General features: G+C 38.9%; 1 protein-coding gene across 1 annotated transcript in view; it reads right to left on the reverse strand.

The window, feature by feature from the left end:
* The window catches only part of PTPRD (protein tyrosine phosphatase receptor type D), a gene marked incomplete at its 3' end in the record, with an annotated part of 401,990 nt that overhangs the window by 36,663 nt on the left and 341,966 nt on the right, over positions 1-23,361 (reverse strand). The window contains exon 26 of the mRNA XM_084305402.1: positions 17,573-17,748. Coding sequence (XP_084161528.1) covers positions 17,573-17,748 — 176 coding nt within the window. The remainder of the gene's footprint in view (positions 1-17,572; positions 17,749-23,361) is intronic.

Raw genomic sequence — 23,361 nt, forward strand, 5'->3', positions numbered from 1 at the left:
GACCTCAAGATCATTGAGTCCAACCTCTGACCTAACACTAACAAGTCCTCCATTAAACCATATCCCTAAGCTCTACAACTAAACGTCTTTTAAAGACTTCCAGGGATGGTGACTTCACCACTTCCCTGGGCAGCCTGTTCCAATGTCTAAAAACCCTTTCGGTAAAGAAGTTCTTCCTAAGATCCAACCTAAAACTCTTCTGGTGCAACTTTATCCCATTCCCCCTCGTCCTGTCACCAGGCACGTGAGAGAACAGACCAACCTCCACCTCGCTACAGCCTCCATTAAGGTATCTGTAGAGAGCAATAAGGTCGCCCCTGAGCCTCCTTTTCTCCAGGCTGAACAAGCCCAGCTCCTTCAGCCGCTCCTCGTAGGACTTGTTCTCCAGGCCCCTCACCAGCTTCGTCACCCTTCTCTGGACCCGCTCAAGCACCTCGATGTCCTTCTTGTAGCGAGGGGCCCAAAACTGAACACAGTACTCGAGGTGAGGCCTCACCAGAGCTGAGTACAGAGGGACAATCACCTCCCTAGCCCTGCTGGTCACACTGTTTCTTATGCAAGCCAGGATGCCGTTGGCCTTCTTGGCCACTTGAGCACACTGCTGGCTCATATTCAGCCGACTATCAACCATCACTCCCAGGTCCTTCTCTGCCATGCAGCTTTCCAACCACCCCTCTCTCAGCCTGTAGCGCTGCTTGAGGTTATTGCACCCCAGGTGGAGGACCCGGCACTTGGCCTTGTTGAACTTCATACAGTTGACCTCAGCCCATCGGTGCAGCCTATCCAGATCCTCCTGCAGAGCCTTCCTACCCTTGAGCAGATCAACACATGCACCTAACTTGGTGTCATCTGCAAACTTACTGAGGGTGCACTCAATGATGCAGATCATCGATGAAGATATTAAAGACGACCGGCCCCAGCATTGAGCCCTGGGGAACGCCACTAGTAACTGGCCTCCAACTGGATTTGGCTCCATTTACCACAACTCTTTGGGCCCGGCTATCCAGCCAGTTTCTAACCCAACGAAGCATGCACCTGTCCAAGCCAAGAGCAGCCAGTTTCTTGAGGAGAATGCTGTGGGAAACGGTGTCAGAAGCCTTGCTGAAGTCAAGATAGACCACATCCACAGCCTTTCCCTCATCCACCAAGCACGTCACTTAGAAGGAGATCAGGTTCGTCAAGCAAGACCTGCCTTTCATAAACCCATGCTGACTGGGCCTGATCGCCTGCTTGCCCTGCAAGTGCCGCGTGATGACTCTCAAGATAATCTGCCCCATGAGCTTCCCTGGCACTGAGGTCAAACTGACAGGCCTATCGTTCCCCGGGTCTGCCCTATGGCCCTTCTTGTAGATGGGCGTCACGTTTGCTAGCCGCCAGTCAACTGGGAACTCCCCCGATAGCCAGGACTGCTGATAAATGATCATAAGCTCCTCTGCCAGTTCTCTCAGTACCCTCGGGTGGATCCCACCCGGCCCCATCGACTTGCGCACATCCAAGTGCCGTAGCATGTCACCAACCATTTCTTTGTGGATAGTGAGGGCCACATTCTGCTCCCAATCCCCTTCCACTAGCTCAGGGTACTGGGTATCCAGAGAACAACCGGTATTGCCAGCATTAATTATTATAAATTCTATATTATAAATTATCAAAATAATATAAATTATAATTATAATTAAAATATTTAATAATGATGTATTATATAATAATTATATATAAACAATCATATAAATATGTTATAAATTATAAATATTATATAAATAATTTATATAAATAACTATTTGATAATTATAATTATAATTATTAAAATATTAGAAATTATAATTATTATAAATTATTATTATTATTATTAAATTATCTCTGTCCTAGCCAAAACCAGGACAAAGACCTAAGTAATTCCTCTTTCACAAAGTAGAATTTAATAATAGTATCAATCGAGTAAATATGCAAGCTATTGAATATCTGCCATATGGAATACATTTCACATTGGTCCCATAACATATAAACATTGCTCTGATGCTAGTATAAAACACATTTGGTGTGTATAGAAAGATCTTAGTAAGACATTGAATTTATTTGAGAAATAACACAGAGAGAAATAAAAGCACGAGCAACTATTAAGTACATTGTGAGAAAATATAATTTCTTTCTCAGCTCAGTATTATGAAACATATAAAAAAATATGCTCATGGACATTTAAAAAACATGATTTGACAGAGAAAATTCATTCAAAACATTTTAAAAGACACTGGACTTTCCATTCAGAGAAATCTCCATTTAAAAATACCATAGATTAGAACATTAACAAGCTGAAATAATTCTGAGTAAGAAGATGCATTGAAGAACCATAAGTTTATAATCTTTTCTGAGACTCAATGATTTTTTTCAGGTAAAAAAATAAAATAAAATAAAAAATAAAAAATAAATTAGAATTGAAGTTACTCTGAGAAAAAGAATGAAAAGTTCCTAAAATAATCATAGAAGATGTTGCTGAATAGTAGGGGGATTAAAGGAAAATCTTTTGCTTTCATTGACTGATGTGTTAAACTGAATCAGTATCAGTTTTGTTTGTAACAACAAATTCTTATGAATTAGACTTGCATATACTAGAGAAAGGTGTATTCAGAGTTCAGTAATAATGCTTTGTAGTTGTTTAACAAATGTCTTCATTAATCACTCTAAGCCAGATTCGTCACATTCAGTGAGAATTAAGCAAGCTGTAAGAAACAACAGCAGAATATTGAACAGTATTTCTGATAAAAATGTAGGTTATCATACTAATCCAGAAAAAATAAAATAAAATAAAATAAAATAAAATAAAATAAAATAAAATAAAATAAAATAAAATAAAATAAAATAAAATAAAATAAAATAAAATTAAATAAAATTAAATAAAATTAAATAAAATAAAAGATTCCCTAAACCAGAAAATTTAAAAATTCATCTTGGAAACCCATTTGTTCTCTAGCTTTCTCATTCTATCCACTAAAGACTTAGAATACTTTCAAATTCGCCGGTCATGAGTAGCTTTTGCTTTCAAATCATTTTAGTTTGAGGATTAGAAGGCACAGATTAATTATGGTTCAGAAATCACATTTTGTGAACAAGTAATCTACATAAACAGAAGAATAAAAGACTGACCACTGAAGCAGGTGATGAATGTTCATTAGATGCAGTTTTTACAGAAAGTGATAGCTTAATTTATAGATATGGAGTTGAAACAAAATAACAAAAAATGTTTATTGATATTACAGTCTAGAAAATTATATAAATTGTGTATAAACTATACAAAAATACTTATATGCAGGAATTACGTAAATCCTTCCTTGTGCCACTGAGCGAAAAAACAATTATTAGGTACAATAAGTATAAATATTAGGTATAAATATCAGTGATTTATTTTGCAGGATTCCTAATAGTAAAAGAAGCCATGTCACCTTCTGAAAATCAGACAGAAAGCTATATTTTCAATTGAGTTATTTTAATATAGTAAATTTTGTTTCCTTTTATCATTAACATAGGTACAGTGCAACTTGCTTATCTATATTTTAGCCAGAAAAGTTGTGGTTTGTTTTATTTCCTATAGGATAACACCTTATATATGTTTTTTAATGGAAAATTTTGTTTGTAATCCTGTTGAGGTACACTAGACTAAACTGGTTTGGATTTGAATGATTTTTTAAAAATGAATAAAATTTTTAGAAGACTCCATGCCACTTTTGATAGAATGAATATGAGGAAAGTGCCTGCTTACCTACTACTAAATGTGTAGTTCACTTTGTCCTTCAGATATTTCCCACACATAAATCATACACTCATAGAAGCAATGGCAGTTCTAGAAAGCATGCCTGAGAAGCTGACTAGCTTTCTCACTAGAGATTGGATGAAAAATAACTTCCAAATTTAATAGAGAGATATCCATTTTCAACACAAAAATTAAACGGAAACTGAGAACACATTACACTACCAACACCTTTGAAAACAACAGAAAATACCCATTTTATTTTGTTGTTGTTGTTGTTGTTGCACTCTCTTAAAGGACTTTTTACCATGCTGTACACCAGAACTAACTAGTTGTAACTTTCAAATATGTTCTCAAAAAACAAAGTTTTCTAATGTATTTCCATCTGAGATACTACTGGGGAAGTGTTAAGTAAAGGTACCGGAAGTATAGTAATCTACTGTTAAACATATAACTAGATTCAGAAAACTGTACAAAATTTCTCCTTTTCATCTAACCTGGAAGAAAACTCATATGCTCATATGCCTGATCTTATATGATCAGATTTTGTTTTTACTCATTTATGAGTTTTTTTTCTAAAATAAACTCCAATAATTTTAGAATTTTTCTAAAATATGTTCTGTGATAACTAGTTTATGCAGAAGACTGTTGCTAGAAGCTGACACTGGAATCCGTTCAAAAATAAATACGATTTGTAAAGCATTGTATATATTACCTGAAATTGGGAACCAAGGAAAATATGTACCAAGTTTTTAGAAAGAAAAAATGATTTTAGACAGATGTGAATTTGAAATTCTTGAAGGGTATATGCAGCATAAGTTGATGTAACTATATATTCTATTCCTTCTGCCTCTTGTTTTTTCTCAGGACAAGAGGTCTTAAGATATGACTTTACCTACCTCTTAGACTTCTGTTTCTGTGATCATAAATTCTACATTTCCAACACTCCTAACAATTTACCTCTGTGAGAGATCAGAACATTTTCCATTGGCTTTCACCATCAAAAAAAAAAAAAAATATATATATATATATATATATAATTAATTCAGTTGCTATTTTCTGAGAGACAGGTCCTGTAAAAAGTTTTATCCAAAATTTTCAAAATGAACTATGCTACAATCCCACCCTGCAGTGCTTAGTTTATTTTCAGAGGTTACACATTAATAATTTTCCACACAGAGAAAAAAATAAATCTCAAACCCCTTGAGTCACCCAAACTTTAAAAATAAATGTCAACAAGTCTATTTTGATTAGTGTTTGATAAATGCATTTAACGTGCTTAAGATGCTTCTGTTAAGGGGAATTTCTTCCTCACTTGTATATGCTGTTTAGAAAACTGACAGTTCTAATGTGGTAAGGTGTGGTGATGATAAAGTGTTTCTTTCTACAAAAATAAAGATGAAGGAGTTGATTTATTTTCAGACTAAGTCACAACAAGCCTTTGGTGAATTTCATGATCTTCATCCTCTTCTTACCCACCCAATTCCCAGTTTCAAGGGTTGAGCTTTTCCTCTGCAGACTATATTCACCTGTATGCAGTGAGAGTTTTTTTGTCCCCCCAGCTTTACATGAATAAAGAAAAAATAACATCCACCGATAACTCTCTAATGTTCTCTTACCTGTCACTAAAAGTGGCAAGGAAAAGGAAACACACACATGAAAGAACTCACTGGTGCTTCTGAAGAGAAATTAAATTGCCTGTAATGACAAGCATACCTCTAACAGTCCGTATCTCTGGATGACTGGTTGCATACTGCCAAGCCACCACATCTGAGATGAGAGCAGCTCCCAAAAGACTAGAAATATATTTTACAATCTTGTAAGCACCATAGTAGTAGACACTGCTAAAAGACATAACTAATGACAGCCACTTTCAGTCTGCCCCTCCAACATTTTCTTTCTCTACAATTCTTAAACACAGAACACCCTTACTCTTCTTGGAAGTGTGGGCAGTCCCTGCAAGCAAAAGTAAAAGAAAATATAAATGCTTTCTTTTCCATCAAAAATGAGAACACTGAGAACATTTCAGACTTGAGGAGTTTAAGTAGCTGCCAGAGTTCTTAAGAATATTTGTGGATATTCACACTTCAGCAAGTTACAGACACTAGAGAGGGTGATGTCTTGCACCAACAGAGCTGAAGGAAGTGTATTTCCATATGAACATATGAATACAAGGATTAGTGACATTCAAGGGTAGAGAAACAGGTAGAGAAATAATTTTCCAGTACAAAGTTCCATCATTCAGGCTGAAAAGCCCCTTCAGGTGATTCTTAACACATGAGCCAGCTGTTACAGACACGAGATTATAAGGGCAAAACGCAGTTTAGGGAAGACATAGTAAACTAATAACAGGCTGATTCATACAGTGTATTCCTTGCTGTAAGAATAGCATATGAATTATGCTAAATCTGAAATAACAAATAACAGAAGTATGTGACAAGCTTTTTTCCTTTGGTTTTATTAACAATAGCCTTTTGCAGACAAAGATTTCAGAGGACATTTTCAAACAGTCTTGCTTCAAAAGAAAGTGACTCTACAATGCTGAATTATAACAATACTTGTGCAATAAAAAAATAGTAGAGGAGGTGGAAGAGGGTGGATGGGGGGGGGGGGGGGGGAAGGTGGTTTTGGTTTCTTTCCTTTGTTTCTCACTTCTCTAGCTTGTTAGTAATAACCAATGAATCTTACCATCTCCCTATGCCGAGTCTGTTTTGCCCATCACAATAATTACTGTGTGATCTCCTTGTCCTTATCTCAACCTTTGAGCCCTTTTCATCGTATTTTCTCCCTGTTCCACTTTGAGGAGGGGAGTGAGAGAGTGGTTGTGGTGGAGCTTGGCTGCCCACTCGAGCGGAACCACCACAAGGAAAAACAAGGAAGTTTGAGGGAATGGTTTAAAGTAAAAGAGGGGAGATTTATATTAGATGTTAGAAGGAAATTCTTCACTCAGAGGATGGTGAGGCACTGTAACAGGTTGCCCAGAGAAGTTGTGGATGCCCCATCCCTGGAAGTGTTCAAGACCAGATTGCATGAGGCCCTGCATAACCTGAGGTAGTCATTGGCATACCTGACCATGGGACAAATCCTAAGTCTTTACACAGAATCTGACACATAAGGAAATTTGGGGTTGTTTTTTTATAAATAACACTGAATAAATTCACTGACCTTTTCAAGTCTGAAATTCCTCTGAAGTAACAGGGTGCAGTGCTAAAACAAACATAACTAATCTTTGCATTTTGAAACAAATTTTCACAATTTTACTTTTGCAAGGAAAGGTTATAACTCAAAATGTCAATGACCATTCTCTTTATGTGGCAGAGTCCCTATGTCTGCAATAAGAAAATAATTCTATGAGGCAGTCCTTTGTGTCTTACAAAGCACAAAGCAAAAGAACCAGGTAAATAAAGTCAAATTACAGAATTACAATACAGTTTTGATTAAACCATTGTCTAAACATATGCCTCAGGAAAATGTTATTTTCCATAAAACTATCACCTTACCTTAAAGCAAAGTGAAAAAATACATCATTGATGAGCACTGAATCAAAAAATGAAAAACTTGGTGGTGCTTTGACAAGCATTTGTGACAGGAGGAGGTATTGCAATACCTTTTCAATTAGGTTTTGAAAGCTTACAGTGGAAAAGACTGAAGAATTCTACAGAATTTGCTCCATTCATAACATTGTATTCTGGAAGTTCTTTCAACAGCTTTGCTGCAAAGTTGATTTCTTTCTCTTAGAGGCCCACAGGAGGAGAAAACTGTTGATTGCCATGATCTTTTTAACAGCTTTTCACGTGCTGGAAGAGTAATATGTTTTCTTTCACTGTTTTATATATAAAATACATCCAATTCTTTTCCCTGTATATCATTGCTCCAACATCTGATTGTTGACGTTCTCCTCTAAATTCTCTGTAATTTAGTAATATATTCTAACATGGAACATTCATTCTGTATGTCCTCAACTCCAAACGTGTGTAAGCCAAAATAGCCAGATGAGGCCTGAGAAAACTACTTGCAGCCTATATAGTGGTGTTTACAGCATGCCTTTTCACATAACATTAACCCTGCTTATAGTATAGCATGTGTACAGCTCTTTTTCTGAGTGACATGCAGTCTAAGCTTTAGCTGAGGCCCGTTTGGATAGCACTTCCACCTGTTATATGCCTAGAAAAATGGTCTTTAGGTGGGTGTACTCTATGTTAGCATACATTCATGATTAGGTCATGGCACTAGTCATGGTCATGGTCAGGCCATGGGCACTGAATGAATTAAACACCTATGACTGACTGCTTTTAAATGAGAGCTGTGCCCCTGAGAATGCTTCCAAAATGAACTGCCATATGGCTGAGTTTTACAGTTCAGATGAGATAGACGATGACTCCTCCTGCTCTAACTCCTACAACGGTACAGGAATTCCTGGACTATGGCCATCACATTCTGTAACAGTGAAAGAAAACAGTACAAACCTACACAATTTTATTTTCATTTTTGTAAATCTGGTGAACACATGGTGTACATGAGTTTAGATTTCTATTTATTTATTTATTTATTTATTTTCCTTTTGGCCAGACAGCTTTCTCATTCATTCGCCTCCTGACTCATCTTAGTATGCTGAGAACGCTAAAGAAATGAAACAAAATTCCAATAGTACATTATTGAATAAGAAGTTATTGGTTTTCCACTAAAACTGGGTACTGAACAATGAAAAAAAAATGTAGATTTAATTCTTCTTTAGTAAAATAATGTAACTTGACATGAAATAATGCTATCTGCAATTTATGTGCTATCTAGTAATACGTATGCTAGAATAATTATTAACTACTCACCAGATTAATACATGTATTTTTTTCTAGTTCCACCAAAAAGTAGATAATATTTTATTTGTATTTTCCTATACTTAAATACATTTCACAACTTTTAAAAAGAACATTTCTATATAGCTGTTATGTCCAAGAACATAAATCAACTACATTTTGTGTAAATGCTGTAAAGCACACAAGCACTTGGGAATATGTTAATGAATATATATATTCTGTAATGAATTGTTACGTGCATGTCCTGATGATTTTTCTACTAATGTTAGTGAAGATAACTTAATACCACTTATATTGGATCCAGAATTTTGTAATAGCTCCAGTATAACATGTCAAAACATACTAAGGATGAAACATCTCAAGTTTATTGATGAAGCCCCGCACAACAAATAGAAATGACACAGCACCCATACTAATAGTCCCATCTATTTCACTACTGGGGTACAAAATACAGGATATACGACTTTTCTACCAGGTTTGTTTCTACCTCCCTATTTCCAGTAAAAACTCGAGATTCCATATATCGCAGGATGCTCACTGTATTAAGATGTTCAATTTTGACACTACAGGATGAATATTCTGTGCTTAAATATTTATATATTTTTGGTTTGCAGTATTGATGATACCACTTCCTGACAGCCAAATGACTAGATAAGGCTATCAGAATGCTCAGGTATTCAGTCAGTCATTAGCAAATTTGAACAAAGCTGGTAATATCAGTATGAAAACTAAAGCTTTCTTCATCAGAATAGCTGGGATCTGGCTCTTATTTGAGCAATCCAGCTGACAACCAGTCATGAGTGGTGTTCCCCAGGGTTGAGTGTTAGGTACTATTCTCTTTAATATTTTTACTGATGATTTGAATGAGGGAATTGAGTGTACCCTCAGTAAGTTCGCAAACAACACCAAGCTGGGGGGAAGTGTCAATCTGATGGAGGGCTGGAAGGCCCAGCAGAGGGACCTGGACAGGTTGGATCGAAGGGTAGAGCCCACAGGGATGAGGTTCAACATGGTGAAGTGCCGGGTCCTGCATTTTCGCCACAACAATCCCATGCAACACTACAAGCCTGGGGAAGAGTGGCTGGAAAGCTGTGCAGAGGAAAAGGATCTGTTTTTTGCCTGAACATGAGCCGGCAGTGTGCCCAGGTGGACAAGGAGGCCAATGGCATTCTGGCTAGTATCAGGAATGGTGTATCCAGCAGGACCAGGGTATCCATTGGCCCCCTGTACTCATCTCTGGTGAGGCTGCACCTCAAGTACTATGTTCAGCTTTGGGCCCCTCAGTACAAGAAAGACATCGAGACCCTGGGGTGTGTCTAGAGAAGGGCGACAAAGCTGGTGAAGGGCCTGGAACACAAGTACTATAAGGAGTGGCTGAAGGAACCAGGGTTGTTTAGTCTGGAGAAGAGGAGGCTCAGGGGAGACCTCATTGCTCTCTACAAATACCTGAAAGGAAAGTGCAGGGAGCTGGGGATCGGCCTCTTCTCATAGGCAACTTGTGATAGGACTAGAGGGAATGGACTGAAGTTGCACCAAGGGAGGTTTAGGTTGGAAATTACATTTCTTCTCAGCAAGCGTGGTTAGACATTGGAATGGGTTGCCCAAGGAGGTGGTGTGGTCACCATACCCAGCAATGTTTAAGGAAAGGTTGGACATGGTACTTAGAGACATGGCCCAGTGGGTAATATTGGAGGTAGGTGGACGGTTGGACAGATGATCTTGGAGATCTTGTCCAGTCTTAATGATTCTGTTATTCAATGATAATTGCTAGGATCGTTATATTGCCATTTAACTTTGATCTTACTGGTGTTTTTTTTGGCAGAAGGTTCTAATCCTAGATGTCATCGTCCCAGCATAGAACATACTGCCAATGAGGTTAAGGAGGGAGTATTTTCTATCAGTTTCAAAGCAATGAAGTATATATAAAATAATTAAAAAAAAAAAAAAAAAAAAAAAACATAAAAAAGAAGGAAAAGATTGAATTCTCTTTCAAGTAAATAATCCACAAGATACTACTCTGAAACAGGGAAGAGGACTGAATGCTTCCTCTTTGAGATGGTCTTATCTTTTGCTATAAAAGACATTTTCTATAAAAGAGATTCTTTATCTTCATCTGATCATTCAGATCAATATATACTCTACTTGACTGAAAGAATGGACCACATTCTATAGCACATAAATTCTCAGAAAATTAAATTAATTCAGAAGATCTGGGAAAAAGTAAAAAGAAAAATTGCACTGCTGGAGGAGGAGAAGAAGGAGAGGAGGACCATGGAGTAGGAAAGAAACATATTACATATTTATGCTTAATACACTTTATAGCTTTCCTTACTGTAAGATACAACTGCTTCTCTTAATGATTAATTTTCAGTCTTTAATATTCTTCTTTTCTTTCATTCATATTAAGCCCATGAATGTGACAATTATGCTAGCAACACGCTTCTATTCACTTCCAGTGAATCCTTTTTTGATATAAATTATGTGCATGATAGCTGGATGATGGTACTGACTTTCTTTCTCTAGTCTGGCTTATGTCAAGTGAGATCCAAGTGATGATATTTCAAATGAAACCAACAAAGAGTGAAAAATCTTCTCTTTTCCTAAGGCTTTCTGCTAGGCAAACATATGAATTATGAATTTATTTTAACACTGCCATTTGATGTACTCAGATGTAAAATATGTACATTCTCAAAGCTGAAGTTAGTCAGACATGTAACTCATTCTAATGAACCAACTTTGTTTCTGCAGATGCAATTAAAGTCCCCATCTTTATCTATCCCATCCAGGTAAAAAAATCAAACTGCAGGACTACATAATGAAACAAACAAACAAACAAACAAAAAACTTAAACAAAAATGATGACATGAAGATGAAAAGTAGATGAAATTCCAGAGAGAAATGATCTTGCCTTGCAGCAAGAATAATGATCAGGCTACCAAGACACAAAAACACTCAAAAGGAATCAAAGGGGAAAAAAAAAAAGAAACAAAATTAGCAAAGATCTTCATCCCTAAAGGTATCTAACTGAGTTTGTATTTCATGTTTGAAATTTCACTTCTCTCCTGCTATAGATTATTCTATGTAAGAATGATAGCATAAGAAAAAATGTCAAGGAAATCTTTTCACCATATTCTTTTCACAAATAGGGATTTGCATTCCTGCTTCACCATCAATACCATTAATTACGTTATTTATACTTCATGTATTAAGAAAAGCTGTAATGTGTATGCCATATTCACAGGGCTGCAGACTCCATCTGAGTTAGATTGGAGCTGAATTATGTAACAGATATATGGTCTCTAATAGTATACACTGAGTGTATGAAAGTTATTTTATCTGTGAATACAGAATAAACTAAATTAAGTACAAAGAAGTATACAGACACAAGCACCGAATGAACAGACAATCCATTGACTGGATTCTGTGGTCTCTCACTACACTCAAGGAATGTATTGCTGCTGAATGCTAATCACTTGTGGAGGTGGTTACTATTCTGATCACTGTTTTTGTAGCGTGAAGTCAGCAAAGGGTATATGTGGTTTAAAACTCTTGTAAGAAATTATTGAAGAGAATGAATACAATTTCATTTAGTTACACAAAAAGGTCCTTCTAGGCAGTGTCTGTCTGTTGCCTGCAGTATTAAGATAACTATAAAATACTTCAGTAAATTTTTTGAAATTAACTGATTATTAGGATCGTATTTCTTCCTTAGCACTGATGCTGTTTAGCAGCAACTTTGTTATATAAGAAGCAATTAGTGAAGAAATAGGAAGATTTTTTTTGCTTAATTCCAAACAACTTTTAGTATCTAGACTAACCAAGGCCTGCAGTCTCAAGATAAAATAAAGCTTTCTGATAGTATTACCCTGTGCTATGTACTAATTGCCAACAGGTACATACATGTAGTGGTGTTAATGTAGGTTGAATTTACATGCAGAAAGTGATTCTGTAATTAAAATGTCATACATTATCTGAACTGGGAAAACAAAATAAAACATAACAAAACAAGCAAACTATTTTTAAAAAGTAATGAAACGTTAAAAGAATAAGTATATACATACTTCATTAAGCCTCCTGAAAGGAACAACTTTTGCCAAGATGTTCAACAAATTATGTAATCATTGCAACTATATGTATCCAAACATGAAAAAAACACCAATGACAACAGAGTATGGTGCATTGCCTCCTGTTTGAAACTTACACATGTAAAAACATGTTCATTTTGAAGTCGGGGTCATCCACAAGCTGCTGAAATATCAACTATTGTTCAGTTTTCTACTTTTTATTGATTTAAAAAATCTTCTGGATGATAAATCTTTCTTCTTCCCTCTTTCTCATTCTGTTCTTTCTTTACAAACTTTTCTTGATCTTCTTATCTATGGCATTGGCTGCCACATGTTGCCCAGTGCCTTAGGCACCTTTACCTTTTGTATTGTTATGGGCCTTCCACTTGCAATCCTGTAGCCTGCCTCCTACTTGCAGCTCCCCACCCTCTCACACAGACTGCCAAGAGCATGTAACCCAGAACTCCTGTGGCAGTATTTTTTCCTGTGTCGACACTCTTGTGAGATATTGTCATGGCTTTGGATGGGGTAGAGTTAATTTTCTTTGTAGAGGCTTGTATAATATTATGTTTTGGATTTTTTATGAAGATAGTGGTGATAACACACCAATGTTTCAGTTGTTGCTGAGCAGTGCATACACAGAGCCAAGGACTTTTCTGCTCCAGGAGGCTGGGAGTGCACCAGGACCTGGGAGGGGACAGAACCAGGACAGCTGGCCCAAGACCTATTCTATACCGTATGACGTCAAGCTGAAAAATAAACATTTGGGTAAAGAAGAAGAAAAGGGGGAGTGTTTGAAGTGATGGCATTTGTTTCACCTACTATTATGTGTGATGAACTCTGTTTTCCTGGCAGTGGCTGAACACCTGCCTGCTGAGGGAAAGTAGTGAATGAATTCCTTGTTTGACTGGTACACATGGCTTTCGCTTTACCTAGCCAACTGTCTTTATCTCAACCCATGAGTTCTCACACTTTTATAGCTCCAGTTCTCTCCTCCATCCCACCTGAGGAGAGTAAGTGAGAGGCTGTGTGGGGCTGAGCTGCCCACTGGAGTTAAGCCACAACAGTTATTTAACTCATGGCATTCATATCACTTGCAATTATGTTGTTTTATTATGGCAATTTTGCATAGGAAGCAATTGTTATAGATGTTAAAATCACACCTTCCTTCTCCCCTTTTCTGATTTCTACATTTGTCTGCAGCTTCTGGTTTACACTAAAAGACTCAATAATATGTTTGCAGAAATGAACCTGCTGTGTGGCTTCGTACACAATCAATGTGTGCACCTACCAGCAGTAACAGCATCACAAGCAGGAAAAATTGATGTGGGGTCTGAGTATGACTTAACATAACACACAGAGTTATTTAGGGTACAATATGTTGGGGAGGAGACCACTTGATGTACCTTTGCTCTCTCTCTCTCTCTCTCTTTTTTTTTTTTTTTTTTCCCCAGGGAATGTATGTGCATTGTATGCCACAAAATATGGACTCTACTAGTAAATCACAGAATCACAGAACTATAGGGGTTGGAAAGGACCTCGAAAGATCATCAGGTCCAAGCCCCCTGCCAAAGCAGGTTCCTTACAGCAGGTTGCCCAGGTAGGCTTCCAGAAAGGCCTTGAATATCTCCAGTGAAGGAGACTACACAACCTCCCTGGGCAGCCTGTCCCAGTGCTCCATCACCCTCACTGTGAAGAAGTTCTTTCGCATGTCAGTGCGGAACTTCCTGCGTTCTAACTTGCAGCCATTGCCTATCCCCACAAACCACTGAGAAGAGGTTGGCTACATCCTTCGGTCCCCCACCCCTCAGATATTTATATACACTGAGGAGATCCCCTCTCAGTCTTCTCTTCTTCAGGCTGAACAGACCCAGGTCTCTCAGCCTTTCCTCATAAGGAAGATGCTCCAGGCCCTGTGTCATCTTTGTGGCCCTCTGCTGGACTCTTTCCAGGAGATTACTGTCTTTCTTGTACCAGGGAGCCCAGAACTAGACACAGTACTCCAGGTGAGGCCTGACCAGGGCAGAATAGAGGGGGAGGATCACCTCCCTTGACCTGCTGGCCACGCTCCTTTTAATGCATGCCAGGATCCCATTGGCCCTCTTGGCCACGAGGGCACAGTGCTGGCTCATGGTCAACCTGTCGTCCACCAGGACCTCCAGGTCCTTCTCCTCAGAGCTCCTCTCCAGCAGGTCATCCCCCAGCCTGTACTGATACTTCGGGTTGTTCCTTCCCAGGTGCAGGACTCTACACTTGCTTTTATTAAACCTCATTTGGTTTCTTCCTGCCCATCTGTCCAGCCGGTCCAGGTCTTGCTGAACAGCAGCACAGCCTTCTGGCTTGTCAGCCACTCCTCCCAGCTTTGTGTCATCAGTGTACTTGCTGAGGGCAGACACTATTCCCTCATCAAGGTCGTCGATGAAGATGTTGAACAAGACCAGACCTAGCTCTGACCCCTGGGGAACACCGCTAGTCACAGGCCTCCAGGCAGACTCTGCTCCTCTGATCACCACCCTCTGAGCTCAGCCAGTCAGCCACTTCTCAACCCACCTTGCCGTCCACTGATCTATCCCACACTTTCTCAGCTTTGCTAGCAGGATGTCATGGGAGACAGTATCAAAAGCTTTGCTAAAGTCAAGGTAGATGACATCCACTGCTCTTCCCCCATCTACCCAGCTGGTTATGCCATCATAGAAGGCAACGAGGTTGGTCGAGCACGACTTCCCCTTGGTGAATCCATACTGACTACTCCTCATAACCTTCTTCTCTTCCAATTGCTTGGAGACAGCATCCAGAACAAGCTGCTCCAATACCTATCCAGTGACAGAGGTGAGACTGGCTCGCCTGTAGTTTCCTGGATCCTCCTTCCTGCCCTTCTTGAAGACCGGAGTGACATTGGCTGGACTCCAATCTTCAGGCACCTCACCCGTTCTCCAGGACCTTTCAAAGATGATAGAGAGCGGTTCGGTGATCACATCTGCCAACTCCCTTAGCACACATGGATGCATCCCATCGGGACCCATGGATTTAAGTGCATTGAGCCAATTCACACTCTCCTGAACCACTCCCACATCCACTGGGGGGAGGGGGGGGGGGGGGGGAAGCGCTCCATTTCCCAGAGCCTTTATCCTATTGCCAGGGGCAAGGAGTCCTGGGGGAGTGTCCTTTAAGCAAAGACTGAACCAAAGAAAGCATTCAGTATCTCTGCCTTCTCAGCCTCTCCTGTGACCAGGACAACCCCTCATTCAGCAAGGGACCCACATTATCCCTAATCTTCCTCTTGCTGTTTACATACTTGAAAAAAACGTTCTTATTATTCTTTATCTCTTTCGCAAGCCTCATCTCTAGGTGGGCTTTAGCCTTCCTCATAGCGTCCCTGCAGGCCCTGACAACATTTCTATACTCCTCCCAAGAGGACAGGCCCTTTTTCCACATTTCATAGACCTTCCTCTTCCTTTTGATCTTGTTGATGAGCTCCTTGCTCATCCATGCAGGTTTCCTGCCCCCCTTCCCCGATTTCCTATTCCTTGGGATGCACCGATCCTGAGCATGGAAGAAGTACTGTTTAAATGTAGCCCAGCTCGCAGAAGCAACCTTGCCTTCTAGCAACCTATCCCATGAGATACTTCCAAGCAGGTCCTGGAAGAGGTCGAAGTTGGCTCTTCAGAAGTCCAGGGTAGCAATGCTGCTTTTAGCCTTACTTCCTTTGCCTAGTTCCATCTGGAACTCCACCATCTCATGGTCGCTGCATCCCAAGCTGCCCCCAACCTTCACATCCCTAACAAGGGATGTTCTTACCCTGTTGGTAAGAACGAGGTCCAGGAGCACCCCACGCCTCGTCGGCTCTTCTACCACCTGCATCAGGAAATTGTCCTCAACGCATTGTAGGAACCATTTGGACTGCTCGTGCCTGGCCGAGTTGCTTACCCAGCAGATGTCTGGGTCATTGAAGTCCCCCATGAGGACCAGCACTCCTGATCGTGAGGCTACTAGCAGCTGCTTGTGGAAGGCCTCATCGACTTCCTCCTCCTGATCTGGAGACCTGTAGTAGACCCCTACCATTGTGTCACCCATACCAGACCACCCCTTAATTCTTACCCACAAGCTCTCCACTTGTCCTTCACCCTTCAGCTGGAGCTGGGTACGTTCTAATTGTTCCTTCACATAAAGGGCAATCCCACCCCCTCGCTTCCCCAGCCTGTCTTTCCTAAAGAGGACATAGCCCTCCATGACTGCGTTCCAGTCATGTGAGCTGTTCCACCATGTCTCAGTGATCTTCATGCCACACAGAGTGGTCTGTTAATATTCTTTCCATCATTTTCATTTCCATTATATAACAAAAAAAAGCTATTTTTGTTTCTCTTTATTTTATAATAATAGCCATTCAACACTGTTGTTATAAGTATCGTTATGTTTTAGCCGTTAATTTTCTAATGTTACTTTACCTTGTAAAATTGTATTTGAAATATCACAGATAATTTTCTATTTTATTACTGCGTATGTTAATGCAGTTTTCCTTGCAGCCAGCATGTGATAAAATAATATCCTTATGTTTTTAAGCAAATCAAAATTGTCAATGATCTTAAGGAATATGTAATCTATACCATGCAGAAGTGAAAACTGAATGCTGTTGGCATACATTAACTTCACTATCACAATATACACTATATTATGTATATTATTTATATAATATATATTTATATATTATCTATATATTATATAAATATATAAATAATATATACACATATTATTTATACATTATATCTATCTATATAAAATATATATTATATTTTTGATTGAGTGTGGATCAAGAAATTTAAATTTTTTCAGAGGATTAAAAACTTCCAAAATAAGTAGTATGACTTTGTAATTTCACAGGTGAAACTAATATTTAAGCTAAGTGATTTCACAGGTAAAATAATACTAACTTTGCATTAATGACTTGCTTTCCTTACCCTGGACCTCTCCTCCAGTTTTGTCATCATGACGACAGTTGCACCCCGTTGTTCCCACATCATTCTCCAGAAGTCTCCAAAGGTTTCTGGCAATGCCCCTTGTGTTGCTATATATGCATTCTGCTTTCTATATCCATCTATGTAGTTGGCATTGATGTAGTCACTGCCTGGTATGCCTACAAAGAAAGATGAATGATTACACTGGGCAGCATTTCTGCACAGTCCTATTGTGCAAGAGCTAAAAATCCTGTCACACAGCTGGATCATGAATCTGAACCTGCTGCATGCCATGTAGTACATGGATATTTGCAAGTGAGAGTATTGAGCTTCTGGAGCTTAGGGGTATGATGGCCTCTCTGGGAATATATATTCTTTGGAAACAAAGGAACCAGTTTGATAAGAAAGTAGGAAAGTCAGAAAATCTGTAGTAGAGGGAGAAACCTGGTATTGAAAACAGAAGTATGCACAAGCTGATCTGACACTGCCTGTTGTCACCCACACACATGGAAAATCTCTGCCAGGGCCAGACAGGGCAGCCTCCCTGCAGACATCCTGAGTAGGTTTCATTTAACTGTCTTGTTGAGCTTGTTGCATTTATTTTAAACATAGGAGAAGGGTTAATGTTGTCAGATTATTAAAATTATTGTCACATGCATTTTTCCTTTTAAATGTGAAACTCAGAGCTCTATTTTAACAAAACTTAGCATGCAAGTTTAAGAAACTGGAATCTGCTGCACAGTGTCTGCATCAGAAAAAGGCCTCCTCAAGCCTGAATAAAAATTAAATGTATGAAATGGAGGCAGAAGTCAAGACTTGTGGGCAAACTGAAACTACACTATCAATCACCTGAGACTCATGTACTTTGGACTAGATTTAGATAGGGACTTTGAGTGTGTCAACTCAGCCTTTGGCAGGCAGGCTCTTGCTTATTTTTTCTGTGTGGCCACATGTGAATGTGATCCAGCTGTAGCCTGGAAGGTATTTAAGTGAGGTTATGCCAATGCTGTGGCTGTATTGAGAACCTTGTCATAACACACTGCCTGCCAAAGTCAAGGAGGAAGTGCTGGCTGCAGTGAAGATCATGTTACTGGTCTGAACTAAAGACAGCAATGCTCACAGAAAGGAGTAAATAGGACATACAGGTTTCTGCCCTGTTCCCACAGGATTCAGTGCTGCAGTGTCCACCTTTTGTTTCAGACTACGAACAAGTTGTCCAGCACAGAGCCTTAATATCACTGCTATTGTTTTAGATGATGACTTCAGGAAGAAAAGATATCCATGTGAGATCTATGGGCCAGTGAGATCCCTAAACAGTCTTTCCCACATTACTATAGTGTTGAACACAAGTGTTCCCAAGAAGAGTTTCATAGTACAGAACTGTGCAACACAATAAAATGTTACAAAAGGTATGTTAAAGTAATTAACATAAGTTTCTTCTTTTTTTAATAACAATGAACAGTTTATGTTTACACAGACAATGTACCACACCCAAGTCTCGTCACAGGTTCCATACACTGTTTCAAAAGGGAGTTGAGGTGATATAATCTTCTTAGCTTATGCTAAAGCTGTTAATATTTTCACTCTATGGAGCAACAGTGTTGAATTTCAGTTGGGTATGAACCACAGTAAATTGCCAAATATATTGAAAGGAATGTTTCCCAATCTTTCTGTCATAAAATGAACATCCAAATCTATTGTGTTCTGTTATCTTCTGCTGGTGATCCCAGACCAGGAACTGCTAAGGCTGCACACTCCTGTTTTTCCTGACAACCAGTAGCATGTATCTGAAAATAATTTCCAAAATAAAAAAATAAATCAAATAGGCAGTGGGCAGTAGCGATACCTCTTCAACGCTTTTTATTTTTGTTTTTATTTTAAATACAGTTTGAAGAGTTCTGCTTATTCTGCATAAGCCTAATTTTAAATTTAATTCCTTAGCAATGAGCAAACCCACTGATTAATCGTGTTGCTAATTAAGAACAAATATTATTTTGAAACGATTCAGATTATGAGTCATTACAGCAGAATTCTGGCCTAAAATTTGTCTTTATTGTCTTCATATTATTATTACCACACAAATAAAATTATAGAATTCACTGTTTTATACATCCAGTTTATATTTAAACACAAATTTTAATTTGATTTGACCTCTGTACCAGTAAAGCAAAAACCTGACAAAATGTTTTAGGCTAGTAGAGAGTTTGTAACCTCAGGGGCACAAGAGAGACAACAAATGGCACCCCTCAGGCAGGATGTATGGATGGACACAGGAAGACTGGCTGGCTATGATTAGAACTGATTGAAAGTATCTGGGAGAAAAATAAAATGTAAAACCTTCAAAACCTGCATAGTGTATAGCTGAAAAGCACAATTTCCCTCTACAAAAGGAGTTGCTATTTAAAAGCTTCCCTCTTGTAAACCTGAAAGTTTTACACAACACTTCTTATTGTGAAAATTGGAATTAATGACTTAGAAGATACAACTGCTAGGCACAATGCCATATTTTCTTCTCTTATCAAGATAATAAAACACTTTCGCACAAAACAGATGAGAAAGAAAAATGAAGCCAACAGGAGAAATCTACACCAACTGTGTATTATTACCAAAGGAACTGAGAAAGCTGGTAAAAAAATGTTTTTTGCATAAATTAGAATTACATTATGAGGTCTAGTATCATACTTTGAAGCACATGTTATAAATAAAAGCCTGAGGAAAAATGAAAAAGAAAAACAACACTTTGGAAAGTGGTTAAATGATCTTCTGGGAAGGCTGTCCTCTAGAGCTGATACCTCACAGCTCAGCATAAAAATTAAGCATAAGTTATTGTGCATTAAAGAATGATCTCCTGGAGATCCTGCAGATCCCCTTAGAAAGTGCTAAGGCACATGGAAAATAAGGAGGTGATTGATGACAGCCAACAAGGCTTCTCTAAGGGCAGATCATGACTAACAAATTTAGTGGCCTGCTACAACAGGGTAATAGCATTGGTGGATAAGGGAAGAGCAAATGATGTCATCTGCATGGACTTGTACAAAGCACTTGACACTGTCCCACATGAAATCCTTGTCTCTAAATTGGAGAGACGTGGATTTGATGGATGGCTTACTCAGTGGATAAGGAATTGGCTGGATTGGCTGAACTCAAGGAGTTGTGGTCAATGGCTTAATGTCCAAGTAGAGACAAGTAATGAGTGGTGTTCCTCAGGGGTCAGTACTGGGACTGGTGCTATCTTAGTTGTTGACACAGACCGTGGGATTGAATCATAGAATCATAGAATCATAGAATATCCTGAGTTGGAAGGGACCCTTAAGGATCATCAAGTCCAACTCTTGACACCGCACAGGTCTACCCAAAAGTTCAGACCATGTGACTAAGTGCACAGTCCAATCTCTTCTTAAATTCAGACAGGCTCGGTGCACTGACCACTTCCCTGGGGAGCCTGTTCCAGTGTGCAACCACCCTCCCTGTGAAGAACCCCCTCCTGATGTCAAGCCTAAATTTCCCCTGCCTCAGCTTAACCCCGTTCCCGCGGGTCCTGTCACTTGTGTTGAGTGCACCTTCAGCAAGGATGTTGATGACACCAAGCTGTGTGCTGTGGCTGAGGTGCCGTAGGGAAGAGATGACATCTAGTGGGACCTGGACAGACTTGAGAGGTGGGCCCATGCGAACGTCATGAAATTCATCAAGGCCAAGTGCAAGGTGGCACACAAACACAAATACAGGCTTGGCAGCAAATGGACTGAGAGCCACCCTGAGGTAAAGGGGTGTTGGTTGATGAGAAACTCAACATGAGCTGGCCATGTGTGCATCTGCAACCCAGAAAACCAATCATATTCTGGGCAGCATCAAAAAAAGCATGACAAGCAGGTCAAGAGAGGTGATTCTCCCCCTCTACTTTGCTCTGACGAGTACTGGAATATTGCGTTGAGTTCAGGGCCCCCCAATCAAAGAAGGACATGGACCTGTTGGAGGAAGGAGGAGGGCCATGAAGATGATCAAAGGGCCAGAACACCCTTCCTATGAAAAAAAGCTGAACATGGACATGTAGTTGTTTAGCCTAGAGAAGAGAAAGCTCCAAAGAGACCTTCCAGTAACTACAGAAGGCCTACAGGAAAGCTGGTGAGGGGGGCTAGTGATAGGACAAGGGATAATGGCTTTAAAGTAAAAAGGGATAGATTTATGTTAAATACTAGGTAGATTTTTTTTTTTTTCTCAGAGGATGGTGAGGTACTGGAACTGGTTGCCCAGAGAAGCTGTGGATGCCCTGTCCCTGGAAGACCAGGCTGGATGGGACTTTGATCAACTTGGTCTATTGGAGGTGTCCCTGCCAAGGCAGGGTGTTGGAATGAGATGACTCTTAAGGGTCTCTTCTGACCCAAACCATTCTACGATTCTATAATCTTTAGAAATCTTAGCAGCCAATACTACTATGTAAAAATAAATAAATAAATAAATAAATCAGAATTTCTAAACTTGTTAATGCTGTTACATTTATTAATTTGCATTAAATTTATCAACACGTCATATTCAAATAATTTTTAAATTGAATAAATTACAATTATTTAACAAGAATTTTAAGAAGCTAGTTTTCTGATTACGTCTTCGTTGGTCACATATGCAAGCAAGAGATAATTGAAGTTAACAATCACAGATATTTGCAAAGAGAATTTCCTTTCAGATAGGATTAAAATAGAAATTTCCATTTTATTCTGCATTTGACTTTTATCAAGTGGACACAAAATGCCTTATATGTTCTTTAACCGGAAAAAAAAAGAAAAAAAAAAAAAGAAAAAAAAGAAAGTTTTATAAAGTAACTCAGTCCCATACTGCATGAAAATGATGTGGCTGGGACATGGGACATGGACAGGAAAGCCTCTTCACCACAGGACCGGGACCTGAGTTACTGCTAGTTTCTTAACTAATTCACTTTCAGGAAGAAAATTAAGTACTTCTTCAACAATTTACACTCTGAAAATTTTTGTCACAGATTTCTCTCTAGCAGAAGATGAGACTGTATAGGGTTATATCCCTACTGAAATCGAGAGATTTCTCAACACTCAGCTTCATTGTCTCTCTCACCCACAGGATCTATTAGGTATTTTCTTTGTTCCATTCATTATCAACCCCATTTTTTTTTTGTATAGAGCCTCTTCATCACTGTCCATACACATGACCTCAGTTTCTCGTTCTGGACTAAGATCCTTTCATATTCTGTAATGTCATCTTGCCACTCCAACTTTCTGTCTCAAATTTTGCCATACCAATTTTTCTTTATCAACTATGTCCCTCCAAGGAAAACTGCCTTATAATAAGAGGTTTAATGAAGTGTGTGCAGTTTAAAAACAACATTTACCAAATCTAAACATCTGTAAATCTCTACACTGACCAAGTGGAAACAATTATCAAAGGAAGATAAATCTAAATATTAAGTGTCACTTTCTGGAATGACTTTTCTGGTCATAACATCATTTTGAGCTGAGAAAGCTGAACAATTCTCTGTCAAGTCCAATAGTGCAAAAAATCACATAAAACTAGTTTCACTGCACTGCAATGAAATCTTGCAAACCTTTGTTAGCTTCTATAGCTTGAAGGCAACATACAAAAAAAGCACCAAGGCAACTGCCATCATTACTTAAATTTGGGTGTAAGAATTAAGAGAGGTCAGTTATGTGAAAACATGGGTCAAGAAAAAGACAAAGCAAATAAATTCTGCCTTTACTAATATTAATATGAACCTTAACTAACACTACTGGCATCAGGGGAGTTTAAAGAAGATTTAGGATGGCATA

The sequence above is a fragment of the Netta rufina genome (genome assembly GCF_964035555.1).
Source record: "Netta rufina genome assembly, chromosome: Z".
Lineage (NCBI taxonomy): Eukaryota > Metazoa > Chordata > Aves > Anseriformes > Anatidae > Netta > Netta rufina.